At 44.8% G+C, this 14,350-nt stretch overlaps 2 protein-coding genes across 3 annotated transcripts; both read right to left on the bottom strand.

The window, feature by feature from the left end:
• Positions 1–177: 177 nt before the first annotated feature.
• On the bottom strand, positions 178–5,762 carry LOC130385666 (calcium-independent phospholipase A2-gamma-like). Of its 2 annotated transcripts, none has more exons than XM_056594292.1 (9): positions 5,640–5,762; positions 3,426–4,952; positions 3,025–3,177; positions 2,772–2,929; positions 2,549–2,643; positions 2,215–2,386; positions 2,055–2,112; positions 1,634–1,828; positions 178–1,194 (listed from the first exon to the last, which is right to left on the bottom strand). In XM_056594292.1, the coding sequence occupies exons 2-9, from the start codon at positions 4,872–4,874 to the stop codon at positions 736–738; spliced, it is 2,739 nt and encodes a 912-aa protein (XP_056450267.1). In that variant the 5' UTR covers positions 4,875–4,952; positions 5,640–5,762; the 3' UTR covers positions 178–735. The 2 variants fall into 2 exon arrangements, with proteins under 2 accessions (XP_056450267.1, XP_056450278.1); XM_056594303.1 differs by having other exon boundaries at positions 3,426–4,876.
• A 634-nt stretch (positions 5,763–6,396) lies between these two features.
• Positions 6,397–7,903, bottom strand: LOC130385678 (uncharacterized). The gene is made up of 3 exons (XM_056594316.1): positions 7,485–7,903; positions 7,141–7,329; positions 6,397–6,880 (listed from the first exon to the last, which is right to left on the bottom strand). The coding sequence occupies exons 1-3, from the start codon at positions 7,617–7,619 to the stop codon at positions 6,686–6,688; spliced, it is 519 nt and encodes a 172-aa protein (XP_056450291.1). The 5' UTR covers positions 7,620–7,903; the 3' UTR covers positions 6,397–6,685.
• Between the last annotated feature and the right edge of the window lie 6,447 nt (positions 7,904–14,350).

The following is a 14,350-nucleotide window of genomic DNA, read 5'->3' as shown; positions in this document are numbered from 1 at the left end:
TCTACTACCTAACAGATTAAGTATTTCCTGCATACCCATAGCCAGAATAAATCACTTGGTTTTGGACGTGCAGGTATTAATAGCGTCAAGTTGTACATTCAATAATACTTCAAGTTGATGCCATTAATAATGTGATAATGAAGTAAGGATGAATTACATGGGTGATAACCATCAATGTAATATTTTCCAAAATAAATTTTATTACAATACTTTTCACAAGCCAGTTATACATTGTATACATTATTCACCCATTGGAGTGAAATACTATTGTCTCATTGAGATCGTGAAGTGCCAATGTCGACATACAGTACATTAAAAATGTCAAGTGCTTTGATTCACAAGAATATATCGTGTATGTTGGTATTGTGCGCCACGTGGAAAGGTCAACCATTAGCATACCAATTTCATAAAATTAAACTGTACAGAATTGTTCAACCAAAGGTGCATTCAATTCGTTTACATTCACATCAAGCTTTTTCTGTGCATGGTATGCATGCTAAAACAGATCCTTAAAAACACATTGCTAATCTGACACATTGAGGATGCAATCCTTCCTGTGTGTGAGTGTGTGTGTGTGTGTGTGTGTGTGTGTGTGTGTGTGTGTGTGTGTGTGTGTGTGTGTGTGTGTGTGTGTGTGTGTGTGTGTGTGTGTGTGTGTGTGTGTGTGTGTGTGTGTGTGTGTGTGTGTGTGTCTGTGTGCATTCACCTCCTCCATTCAACCCCCTCTGCCACACCTCATACCCATCTCTGCTTGGCCTCCCAGGCCCGCTCATAGACCCAGTCCTTGGTGTGGCTCGCGGCCGACCGCTCCGCCCCCAGAACCAGACACAGCCTGGCCAGCTTCAGGCGGTTTCTGTCCAGGTACACGTGGGTGTCCCTGCGCAGGTTGTCCAGGACCCCCGGCCGGCTCTCATCCAGAGAGACCTCGGCTCTCAGCATGGGGTTGAAGCGGAAGTAGACGTCGGGGGCCAGCAGGTCGTCCAGCAGCGTGTGGACCCCCTCTGTGTCCGTGGCGCTGCATATGAGGTTGCTGATTTTGGCCCTCCAGCTGGTGGTGGTGGTGGGGCCTCTCTTCACCGTGTCGTAGCGGCCGGTGCCCAGAGACAGAACACACTGAAAGGGCTGCCTGGGCCACAGCAGGCGGCTCTCGTGCACAGCCAGCGCACACGGGTTGTTCAGGATGATTCCTCCATCCTGCAACCACGGATGTACCGTATATATATACACAGTTGTATCCTTTACATTAGAGTCTCTATATAAAAGTCTTCAAAACCCATGTTTACATGTTAATAATAAATGGACTGCATTTATATCAAACTTTTTTGTAACCAGTGGCCGCCAAAAAGTGCTTTACAATATTCAACATTCACCCATTTATACACACATTCACACACCGACGGCGGCGTCGACCGTGCAAGGCGACAGCCGGCTCGTTGAGAGCAGTAAGGGTTAGGTGCCTTGCTCAGGGACACCTCGACACTATGAGGAGCCGGGGATCGAACTTGCAATCTTGCGGTTACCAGCCAACCCGCTCTACCTCCTTAACTGTGTGATAGCCGAGCCATGAAACAGCTAGTGTGCTGACAGTGATAGTGACACCACAGGGGTCTGTGATTAGCACCACCTAGCTTACCTGATGGATGTCGCTCTGCAGCGTGAACTCCTCGAAGTAGCCGGGGGCCGCCGACGAGGCCCGCACTGCCTCCCACATCGGGTAGACGGAGCCGCCTGCGTAGCGGCTCAGAGAGCCCGGCCTGTGGTTGTAGTTACGGAAAACAAAGGCCTTGGGACTGGTGCCCCAGTTCACCACGGCGCTGACCGCAGAAACCTGGACAGGGAGCAACCCAACGTCAGTTACATGTGGGACGTTCTCAATATGTACCGCTACAGTGTACAACAGCTAACATCTGTGTACTTTAACTCATCATCACTCGAGGTCCATGTTGGACAATCCAAATCTTTATATCTTACAAAGCATCAGTATATCATCAGTAATACTAGTTCTACAAGTTTTTATGTCGAAATTTAACAATAGTTTTGACTTTGTTTTTTACCTTCGGACTCAGCACATCTCGGGATGTCCTGATTAGTATTTCTTCACCCATCCTCTCCCTGAAAGAAGCCAAACCGATAAAGTGTTATTGCAGCCTTCCAGAGAGCAGTAGGTGCCCCCCAATGTATTGAGTAACAGCCTCATAAAACCCTTGTCTCTACCGCAGTATCTTCTCCCAGGTCTCTGTGTTGTAATAGGAGTGGCTCCAGCCCATCTTCACCGTTCCCACCAGGGGGTTCTGCCGGAACACGTCGGAGCCGAAGCGTCTGTACATGTCCTCACACTCCTCCAAGGAGAAGCGGGCCAGGCCGAGCATGAAGGCCAGGACAGCCCCTGTGGTGCAGCGGGGCGACAGAGAGAGAGAAGGAGAAAGCATGCAATGGTGTGAGAGGAGGCTTACATTGAAATTGTATACATGCATCTTATTTTTTTTGGGTGGCTGATTATTGTTCAGACTGGTGGAGTCTCCTCCTCCTGCACAACGTCTTGACACACCTGTGCTTACTCCGCAGATGTAATCAAAGAGCTGGTGGATGGGTCTTCCTGTCTCCGCCTCCAGCAGTTTTAACAGCTGCAGAGGCACCAGACCTCTGCGGAGGCCGGAGGGCATAGCGTTAACATGAGCCACCAGGAAGCCCGCAGGCTAGCTAGCTCACGGACCGCTACACCAGCAGTGAAAGACAGACGGACAGATATATTTGGTAGGACATGTAGTTACCTTGTACCGCCACCGTCAATGGAGAGCACCCTTATACCACGGCCTTTGACTGGGTCCACGTAGCCAATCAGAGCCAAGGTTTCTCTGATGGCATCCTGAAGTTCCTGGTGATCTCTATGAGCACGTCGCTGTTTCAACATTTTAACCGCTGTCTTTTGCTGGAATGACATGACTTATTAGTTACATTTACTTGATTTGGGTCTATTTTTCAATTTTCTCAATATTTCTATATTTCGTCTTCTGTATATCCTACCTGCCACACGACCGCTTTGCATGATGGGTAGCGGACCAGGTGTTGGTTGAGGGTCTCGATACAGGTTCTGAGATCATCCGGAGACAAGCGCTGCTCTAGATGACCGATCCATGTGTAGGTCATCTCCTCAGCCTCGTTCCTACTCAACCCAGCCTGAGAATACAGAGCATAGTTTGCCAACAGCTGGAGCTAACTTTCATGACTTTGTAGGCTTTCTCGTTATGATCAACTGCTCGTGAATTTTTTAAGACATATTAAATATATGATATAGTGAAATATTAAAGTTTACCCTGTTCCTCTGGAGTTTTACTGAACACATTTTTGACATAACATAAAATGTTGAGATTAATGTCGTACTGTCATTTTGTGCGTATTATGATTGAACGATTTGTTCCACCCACCTTTCTTTTGAAGACGGCCTGTGGTGGTACTGGTGTCTGTGTGGAGGGACTGCTCTGGGCCCAGGGAAATGCTCTGAGATAGCCACCAAGCAGGCTGGGGATGGCACTTGTGGGTTGAAGAAAGCAGTCCATAAAAGACACCACCTTTGGTTTCTGGGATAAGTACACTTGGGATTCAAGCGCTCTTAAGTAACTTAAAGCATCAGCTCCGTCATCTTCTTCTAAGGTTTCGGGTCCATTGAAATACTCATTCACGTGGTTAGCCATTTGCAGGTAGCTCTCCCCAAAATGGGTTGTGTTGGTGCTGGAGTGGAAAAGTCCTTCACTTTTAGAATTGGAGTGTTTTTCCTGATGCAATTGTGAGGAGTTAATTTGAGTTTCAGAGGTAGACAGTTCTGAAGGATCCTTTTGACTGCTGTCTACTGTCTGCCTGGGTTTGTCTCCAAGGAATTGATCTTTAGAAGCATTATCTTCCACTTTGGCACCAAAATATCTGTTGATGTGGCTTGCAAACAGAAGGTAGGCTTCTGCCATGTTGCTGGAGGTGTTGCCTTTATCTGGCTCAGCATCTATTTGCCCTCTAGGCTTCTGTTCTGCTTGTGTATTTCTCTTTCTTTGCCTCCTGGTTGAAACTATATTGGAGTGCACATTTTCCAAGTCATTCTGAATCGTTAAATCTGATGAACCAATTCTGGAGAAAAATGTGTTGACGTGATTTGCAACATGAATGTAGTTCTCTCCGAATCTCGTTGCCAGAGAGCTTGGGTGAAATAGTTGCACCCCAGAATGTTTGGCAGGCGATGCTTCTTCTTCGGGTGGAGTTTTAGAGGACCTGTCCTTGTCTTCACGCTTGAGTTCCAGTGCCGTGTCCTTTTCCTGAAAAACTACCCTATCTCTGACCGCCTTCTGACTTTGATTACGTTTTCGTAACCTGCTCACATATTGTGGAGCGGCTAACAGAAGACTGGCGTTTTCTGCAAGAGGAACAGGATGGGTGTCTTTCTTCTGGAAATAAACATTGATGTGTCGTGACAGCGTATTAAAAGAGTGGCCCAGACGAGCTCCCAGGGCACTCCATTGGAAACCCGTCGGAGACTCCTGTATGATTCCGATGGGAGGGCTGGCCTTAAAGTCACTCCGGTTGGAGGATGAGCAGAACCCAACGGCCTGGAGGTATCTTACCTCCCTGATGCTATTCCTGGCCAAGTGGTCGGAGGTAGACCGCAGTATGCAGTGCCCGCTTATCTTGGCATTTCTGCGTCTAGCTCTTTGTTTGAAGCTGTGGCGCTGGAGGCTGTCGAGCTGGGTAGGGTTGAGACTGAGGTCAGAGCAGAAGGGTGGCCTGGCATAGCGGGGAAGGCCTCTGAGGAAGCCAATGAGGAACCTTAGCCTACAGTACGATGGTAGCGTCCCTGCGCTGAAGAGGTTGGTGCAAAGGTAGCGTCCCATCTCTGGATTTAAAGGGAAATGTGGGAATTTTACAGTCTAATTATATATACTAGACGTGTACCAGAGTCCTCTGGTATCCTGGAATAACAAACAATTGTATGGTATTAACATTCTTGTCGTATTATCAAATAAACATGGTAATGTGGAGAAAATTATTCAATGTACAAAGTAATCGGTGGACCGCATCCTCAACAAAGTGGGGTATGATTAATTTAATGACCTGAATTGAGACACATATTGAAATCTCTCCCAGCTAAGGTAAAGAAATGGATAAGGCCTGGGTCCAAGGGGGATTTATCATGCTCTACCCAAACCAGCAAAAGGTAAGTATAGTCATGGTTGAATATTGGCTGTGGATTTATCCGTGCCTTGGAGCGTAAAAAACTGTAAAGACACAAGCGGCATCTCAATTCTAAACCTCAAAATAATACCTCAAAATAATAAGCGGTCCAGTACCTCTGCCATTGGTATACACGTTTGATTGTTGTTGGTGAATGGAAAGAGCTTCACCCTAGTTATTCTAGTTAACAATCATAATAGTAAATCATGGGTATAAAATGATTTACTGATTTACAAAGTTAAATAATTAATAACTTAATAATAATTTCAGAAAATAAAAAAAATAAAGTTAAATAGTGGCAAGGCTGCAGAAACCATACATTGAAACAGGATTTACATTAATGTGATCAAGGTCAACAGCTTGGTGGCTTACAGATTCAATAATATGGAAATAAAATCATTATCTACTTCAAGCCCAAAACATACCTTATTCTATTGCACCAATCATGATTGTTCATTCTTCCATTTAGCCAGTTTGCTGTGCTTTAACGTCTTGTACACAATTCCACAAAAGTAGCCAGCATGTTGACACTAGAGTGTTTTGCTATCCCTGCTATACATAGAGGAGCTCTAATCTAATTGGCTAAACTGGCTTAGGGGTGGACACCTCAGCCATGCTGGCTGACCAATGCCGTGCAAGGAAACAAAAGCTTAAGGTCATGTGCCATCGCGGCTGACTGTACAGCACAAGAGCACAAGGCTAATATTAGGGAAGACAACAAGTTGTGGGTCTTGAAAGCCAGGAGGCCCAGAGCAGGCGTCAGAGGACACCAGCACAGTCCCTCTCCCATGAAGGTTACAGGACAGGGACAAGCCTGGAAGAGCCACACTTGAGTTTCTTGGCAACAATGTTTGATTCCCTCTATTAATCCACTTCTACTCCAATGTCTCTAAGAAACTATCTTTCACCAGCATCTTATTTTATAGATCTTAGGTCAGTTCAACACAAGAATGTCCACATGAGTTGAAAGGGGTGTGGCCCACTCTACCGTGTATGCAACAGAGCTATTGCGTAAGCGTTGGGTACAGTCACTCACGTGCGTACTAGTTTGTACTACCTGTATCAGCCACTGGTGTCTGGCTGATAACAACTCTGTTGTAGCGGAGCAGGACCTCCTCTTTGATCCCTCCTGGGTCTGGCTTCTGCCCAGCACAGTCACACATGATAACAGAAAATATAATGTCACTCGTGTTACAGCATTACTGACGTTTTTATTGCACAAACCATACAAAGGTGCGATTTGACGTTGTTGATTCCATTCTGTGTTGGCCAAGGTAATGCCACAGTATAATCAACATCAGGCATTCAAATGTTGTCATTCTTGAAAATGCTTTCCTTCAAAAACACATTTCATCACTTTGCTAGCATTTTATTGCGACAGCTTGTTTTCCAACCTTCATTGTCATCTAGTGGCAGATGCCCAGCAGTTTTGTAATCCATCCCATAAATAGTCGAACTGCCATCCAAACGATCAACGTGTTTTCTTTGCACAGCTTCCGGTACGGCACTCATCCCCACGTCCAGTCCACTTCAGGCGATTCCTGGCAAAGATGGCGTAGCTTTTGTCCATCCAGGGCCTCAAAGGGGCCCACATCATGAAGCGCCCCAACCAGCCCAGGCCGACGGCGCCGTACATGACTGAGAACGCTGGGATCCCACGGTGTACCTGCAGAGTTCACAGGAAGGTAATGGTAAGTATATACAACATAATTTCCCCTGACTACACCAATTAGAAGCTCTGCTGCAAAGGCAGTATGCTCTCCAGCTCTTCTGACAGAGTGAACAGAAATAGAAAATGTGTTACATTAACTGTGTTTGATGTTGTGATTATAATTTAGAATTATGTAAATGCATGCAGTACAGTGTCTACATAGTACATACACACATCAAATGCATTTCTAGCACTATGAATTAGAAGATGCTCACCTGGTCCCTTTCATCAATCACGTGCATCTCATCCATGGCCGTGTCGTAGCTGACCCCTGCGAACTCTCCTCCGTCATAACCAGGAAGTGAGATGTCAACAAATGTGACTTTTTCTGCTTTGTTTCTCTGATAATACTGGAGGAACCGTATCTCTGTCACACAAATGGGACAAAGTCCATCGTACAACACCTGCAATTGGTTTGAATAAATGATTATACTCAATTATAATCATTATACATTAATTATACGCAATTATAATCATTACACTGCCTTATTTATTTACCCCATTGTGATTCAGTAAGGGGGTAAATAACACAAGTGTGTTGTAAACCAGTATTTTTTACCCTGACAAGTGATTGTTGTGTTGAGAAGGTCCGATTCTGATGGCGGCAGAGAGATCTGCAGCTCGCCAAGGAAGGAAATCCTCTGGCTAATGCCAATGTCATTGGCATCCGTACTTTGGGAAGCATATGAAACATATTGAACCGAATCTTAAACGACCAACGTCTGGCGAGATGAGGCTGTTAACATCAATGACAAAGCGAAGCTTACACAAGTCAGTTATAACACATTTCAGTGGTTACACAAGTGTTATTCAGGGTATAAACGCTCAATCAATCAGCCAACTTAAACCTAAAGTAAATTCAAGAAATGCCGGTGTGTTGTACGAACGAAGAACTCATTCAGCAACACCACGACCATGGTTGTATGGTATTGGTCCAGTGCGTTTGCAGGTTACTTTCGTAACGAACATCACCTTTCTTTTTCTGCTCGCCGCAGTAACAACACAATGCGATGATCCGCTTATACCGCCACCTGCTGGTGAGTATGGGCACTGCCGGGTGTGGGGCCTGTATCATACCTTTCAGGTTGATCGATCAGCCTAACTGTGCTTGCACACATTAGGATACCTTTGATTGTGATAAGTCCATTTAATTTGACCACATGAATCGGCTTTAGTAATGAACAGCCTCCCAATTAACATCACTCTATCTATTATCTGGTATAGGCCTGCATGCATTCTGCTATCATTCACTCTCATTCCATGCATAGACATAGCTTCTCTAAGAACATATTGATTGCATTTCTACAAAAAGAAAAAAATAGATAATACGTACATTTTAATAGAAATGTTTCAATATTGGCCTTCCCCAAGGGTGATACATTATGCATGAAAATCGTAAGCTAATATGTTGGCTTCTGCTATCGTAATGTCATAAACCATATGTGGATGAACAAATCCAGCTTTCATTCAGTAGCCCTTGGTAAACTGGAAGGTCTACCATTCCCGTTCGTGTCAATTTTAAAATGTTCCACCATCTCCCCCCAAAGCACTCACCATTGTTCTTCACCCTACCCAAGCCTCACCCTACTGCTCCCATCCTCCCACCCTGCCACAGGTTGTCAGCGCTATTCTGTTAGAGGGACCGCTTTCTTTGGAGAGAACTGCCCTCGGCCAGCATCGCCCCAGCACACTCTAAATGATCCGTCTTGTTTCCTGTTTCTTCTTGTTTGTCTCCGTTATGTTTTCTGTGTGTCTTGTCCTTTTCGACTGTGAAAACACATTTCATAAGCGAAAGCACTGAATAAAGGATACATCCCGAATCTTTACGCTGGAAGGGTAACTTAAGTGGATCCATGCGTGTTTATACGTTGACGGTGACATATGTGGAGTTTGTTATAACGTTATTAAATAAATTGTTTAGAGAAGTCAGCAGTAGGCCTATAGTAACAGCCTTTGTGTGAGTGTGAAAGAGCCCCGCTCCCTGGCCGGTGGGTTGCTCTTCTTACTTACATTTTGAATTCATGTAAAACATAGATGTGACGTAAAACCACCCACAGAAAAACAAAACCATGAACCAAAATGTAACTATTTCACCACTAGATGGCAATAAATACTTGCATTCGAGTCCTGTGATTTAGAGAGATAATGAGTCTATGTTTCCCTTTTTAGAATGCCAAGAAGAGAGTAAAATGTTATTCATTAGTATTTCGATAAAGATTGTTCCTTATACATTTTAGTTCATTGTGAACAACACTACTAATTATTATACTACTAATACTACTAATATAATAACAATAGGTAATTTGCCTCGAAATTGAAATATTGTAACAAATAATAATATCTTGGTTTTGTTCTTGCGTCTCCCTGAGAGAGTGGCCCTTCAGTCAGGGGCTTATGAACCACTCACATGTGGAGAAGGGCGCTTCGCAGCAGCGGTCCTTTCAAAAAAGGCTACAAGATTACAGTCCTAGTGGCTGGTGAAACTACACATCTTTCTCAGAGTTATTGTGTTCATTATAATCTGTGATAATAACAAAATCGATAATGAGACAAACCATCAAGTTCAATAGAAACTCGGCAGGCACACGTTCTGATTTAATTTGAATCCTCTCGAAGCTGTTATCAGATTTAATTAAAATGCTGCTTTTGTCAAACACTGGCCTAAAACATAAAGTCAAGGCGTGTATTAATCGCATGCATGACTAGGTTTACTCTGTATACTTGTACGGAGAACGCGAAGGCCCCTAATTAAAATGCTGGTTCCCATAATCTGTGTATCAACTACAGCTTGTACATAATCACTGTCCTGCACTGTGGCTGATGCCAGTGTATCTGACGTTAATTGAGACCCAGCAGATTGAATCCGGGGCCACAGTGCGCCGACCAAGCCCCCCTAAAAAGCAATGTGACCACTACCATGAGCACTCATTGCTCCATGCTTGTATGAAATGACTTTTACATTTTCATATGCAAACTGCATATTGGGAAGCAAAGCACACACAATGTCAAAAATCCATTTAATTGTGCACATTCATTGCAAAAGAATGCCTGCCAGCCAGGCGACTATAGGGTGTGCCTTGCAACCCAGAATGAATACTAATTATAATTCCATAGGTACTACTAGGATGTTTCATAAGCTGGTGTGAGGCAGGGCAACATCCAAACCCCAGCCTGAACCAATTTAAAGACTTCAGATAGGATGGGGGGGACGGGACGGGACGGGACGGACTATCTGGAGTCTTTAAATTGGTAAATACTGTAAATTGTAAATGGGTGGACGCCGATCAAGCAAAACCCCTTCACTGCGTGGCTATCAGTTGCAAACATTTGTCTTTTTTTTTTTACTAAGTGTAACACTGTTTTAATGACACAGTTGGGATGTCAGGGGAAAGTAGTCGCTGGTGCTGATGCTGCGGCGTCTAATCCAACATGTTTGTTAATAATCTTCTCTAATCGTCTTTACGCGCGGTGCAGCGGCGGCACTAATCTCTAGGCTTGCGATGTTTATGCTCCGGCGGAGGGCGATGCCGTGTTATTATAACATATTCCAGATTCAGGAGTTGACTGAACTGTACGGTGGAGCCCCCAATCCCCCTGCGTAGGACTAGTGGTTTCTGAGCCGTCACCCCATCACACACGCTGGGGGCCAGTGGCATCTGGACTGGCAGGACGTCTAAATGCACGGACGACGTGTAGCCTATATCTTAGCCGCAGTACTACATGTAGGCGGTGTTAAAATGTTCCACCAGACAGTGGATAAATTACCATGTCAGTCTATCCAGGGAGCCTTCAAGGACTCAATCACCCTCTCCAGAGTGGAGAGCGTCAGGGCCCTAGTGGCGTTTCTCCTGATTGCCGAGTCTGTCTCCGTGATACACGAGATTAACCGTGAGCGCTATGTTAATGAGCTACATTTGACTCACAATAAGGTGACTGCTATCGACTTATGGGTGTAATTAAGGATGTGAGAGTCGTGTGTGTGGAGGCCTGGGCCGCAAGTTGAGGAGGAACTAAGGCTCTTGCTTTACCTTAGCACGTCCCTAGAGGGCAGATGACATCAATTAACCATTTGGAGGAGACATCCCACAACAAGGCACCAAGAACACAGACAGATGAGAGCTAGTGTTCATCTTCGAGTGGGACTATGTCGAGATGACATGTCCCTAAACAGAGAAATAATGGGCCTAGTTTAATTAGGAAACGCTGAAACTAAATACAGAAATGTTCTTAGGTAGCCCATTTATGTAGCAATAAGAAATAATCAAAATCATGTCAGCCGTTATCTACTAGAAATGTTGTAGTTATGCTCGGACCAATGGCATTGAGTTGAAACAAAGAAACATCAAGACAAATTGTCAGTCTTTTAATAAAAATTGGACCAAACAGAGCGAGGCTGCACTTTGAACCAATGCAGGAACAAAGAGCTGCAGAATCCCCCGACCGCTCAATTAGGATTCATTCACAATGGTTCATGAAATTGAGAAGCAAGGCAAAGTTAAGGGCTAAATGAGATAGCCGCCACACATAATTTAGAGTGATTCAACTTTATTTCCTGCCAAATTGAGCAAAGTGTTCTGTTTGTCGTAGAATAATCGTCCCGACACACATTTAGCCCATTTTTCATACATAGAACGATTCAGCACCACTGAGTGGCAGATCATAAGCATATTGGTCAGTCACAGACCGATATGCTTATGATCTGTCACTCAGTGGTGCTAAATTTCGCCTTTCTGGAAACAATTGGCTTTCTCTGAAACATTACGTGTTGGACCTGCTCCCGCAAAAAGCGCATTAAAACCATTGTTTCCCCTCTTTATCTGCTGAATACAGACAATTACCAAAGCCTGTGTGACTGGAGACACTGGGGCAGCTCAAAGCATGTAATACAAGAAGAAATCTGTTCTTCCTAATACTATTCTCAATTTCACTACAGCGCTCTTCTCTCTGCCTGTCTGTCAGTCAAACCATCCATGCTTCTTAAGATGGATAGATAGACAGATGATGGATAGATATCAAACTGTTTAGGCTACCACATAGAATCTGGTAATAATATTATTTGTTTCGATTGTTCTGATTATGAGATCCATCCTATATCCATCTATCGAGCTGTGTAATACACCCTTAAGGGTATACATTATACACATCCCAGTGCATTACACCTGACAGACTGAAGGCTTTCAAACTGTGTGACCGGATTGACTTTGAGTGGCGGCGTTGTCTCAGCTTTATATTCCTCGAGTCCTTGCTGTGAATCTGGAGAGCTTGCGATTGACCTGGGCCTGCCACCCGCTGCCTATTTACAGACTAGTCCTACGAGACAGCCCGTGTCATGTCTTTAGGGACCGACTCCCTGGGCCACAGCTCCGACTAGAGAGTATGACACAGAGACTGGCCGTGGAAAAAGGGAGAAGAGCAAAAAAATAATAATTAGAGGAGTGAGCGAGGCGTATCGGCTTGTCCATGCCTCAAAACGAGGGGGGGGGGGGGGAAAGGGCAGTGGCAACACGATGGCAGGAGCCATCTCAGCCCTAACATCTGTGTAATTACATATCAGAGGACTTGTAATACTGGGGATTATGTTTCCATTGGCTGGCATGCGTTGGGGTCTGTCGATGACCGGCAGAATCATTAAGCACATCATGAGGCGGGATGGGGAAAGACGTAGCAGGAATGCTAATAGCATGCGAGGGCTAGCCACGCTATCAACATCCACTCATGAATGTCTTGATTTAATCAAGAACGTTTTATCATTTTTCTTCAGAGGGGTGGATAACAATGGAAGCCACGTCTTAGCTATAGCGACAGAATTTGCGGGCGTGCTTCATTATCCCCTACACGCAGAAAGGCCCGCGTTGAATACACTCGCGGTGTGGCCGACTTGAGTCAGCATCACAATAGCTCGAGCGAATCCGTGTCCTCAGAGGTGTTTTTTTCATATTTTTTGTGCTTTTCAAGGGCAGCGTCTGCCCAGTCTCGGAGCAACATGATGAGGTTGTTCAGTGTGACGACCGTGCTCGCTAAAGCGGGCTGGAGGTGTGTGATTTAGTTTCCATTCATATGGTGTGTGTGTGTGTGTGTGTGTGTGTGTGTGTGTGTGTGTGTGTGTGTGTGTGTGTGTGTGTGTGTGTGTGTGTGTGTGTGTGTGTGTGTGTGTGTGTGTGTGTGTGTGTGTGTGTGTGTGTGTGTGTGTGTGCTGGGTGCGGGTGGGTGGGTGGGGGTGTTGGGTCAAAGGACGTCTAGTCCTATAGATACACCGCGATTACACGGTGGGCGTCGATAATAAAGTGTTCATTATGTCTTAAAGTACCTCTCGATAGACTTCCCCCACATACAAGTCAGTTCAATTGGAATCTCATGAGCAGGGATGCATTACACGGCTGTGTCTGTGCCGGCTGACAATAAGCTCTGGGCTTTGGTGACGACCGGGGGACTGCGACTCTGCGAGCACTACCATTCAGTGGGAACATAACAAAGAAGCTCAGAATGGGTTTGTAAAGATGAAATACTGTTTTCCAACAAAGAACTTCTTTCTCTTCTTTTTGTCGATAGTTTCTTCAGTTATATATAAAAATAAATACACATGAAGTCTCTGCGTTTAATGACTAGTGAAGTCTTGATAACATTTGTATTAGAAAAAAAAAAATATTTTGTGAATATGGAAGTGGCGCGCTCAAACTTAATATGCCACAATAGGTCTATTTTAGGCTGTTGGGCACAAGGCTGGGTTTCATGTCGAAGTCAGCCGGATTGAGCCAGATAAGCTCCAGCTACAATAACATGTGAACATTATAATATCAAATATGTAAGTGACCGTTCCATGTTTTAAATACAGGGCTGCATGGCCAACTGGCATTGCCCAAATAGATTTAAAAGGGCATAAACAACAAGAACAACAACAAGAACGACAACAACAACAACAACAACAACAACAACAACAACAACAACAACAACAACAACAACAACAACAACAACAACAACAGTAAACCACTAAACAGAAGCTCTGATGATGTAAGGGTTTCATTAGGTTAAGTCCGTGTCAGTCTCATTAGTTACAAATTGTTTAGAGATGCACCTGAAGAAGAGAGAGTGGCATGAAATGCCAATTTGTTGTTGTCAAAAGCAACAGGCTAATCTGCCTGAAAATGTAAATGGGGTGAGACGTGATGATTAATGCCAAAGGGTAGGCAGCGAAAGCTAGCGAGACTGCTTTGCTTTTGTCATGGTGCCTGCCCCGAGCCAACGAGTGGGCGCCCGTCCACGTCCCCGGCGCTAAAGAATAAATCAAACAGACCCCGACGCTGAGGCTAATGAGGTAGATTTGCTTCACCTGCATGGACTACTCAAGGTACTCTCGGAGTTAAGTTCGACAGTTGTATTAGTATGTTCTCCACCGTTTCCTTGAGCAGGGATCTTTGATAGTTCTTC

This window comes from Gadus chalcogrammus, chromosome 1 (genome assembly GCF_026213295.1).
Source record: "Gadus chalcogrammus isolate NIFS_2021 chromosome 1, NIFS_Gcha_1.0, whole genome shotgun sequence".
In the NCBI taxonomy this organism is placed as follows: domain Eukaryota; kingdom Metazoa; phylum Chordata; class Actinopteri; order Gadiformes; family Gadidae; genus Gadus; species Gadus chalcogrammus.
Note: the sequence above shows the minus strand (reverse complement) of the source record. Positions and strands in the feature narration are given on the sequence as shown.

Excerpts from the sequence above, each read along its gene's own strand:
- LOC130385666 (XM_056594292.1), bottom strand. The coding sequence starts at position 4,874 with ATGGGACGCTACCTTTGCACCAACCTCTTCAGCGCAGGGACGCTACCA. Across the intron at positions 2,930-3,024 it reads GCAAAGCGGTCGTGTGGCAG|CAAAAGACAGCGGTTAAAAT; the intron begins GTAGGATATACA and ends ATGTCATTCCAG. Across the intron at positions 2,113-2,214 it reads ACCTGGGAGAAGATACTGCG|GGAGAGGATGGGTGAAGAAA; the intron begins GTAGAGACAAGG and ends GGCTTCTTTCAG.
- LOC130385678 (XM_056594316.1), bottom strand. The coding sequence starts at position 7,619 with ATGTTTCATATGCTTCCCAAAGTACGGATGCCAATGACATTGGCATTA. Across the intron at positions 7,330-7,484 it reads CACAACAATCACTTGTCAGG|GTGTTGTACGATGGACTTTG; the intron begins GTAAAAAATACT and ends AACCAATTGCAG. Across the intron at positions 6,881-7,140 it reads TGATTGATGAAAGGGACCAG|GTACACCGTGGGATCCCAGC; the intron begins GTGAGCATCTTC and ends TGAACTCTGCAG.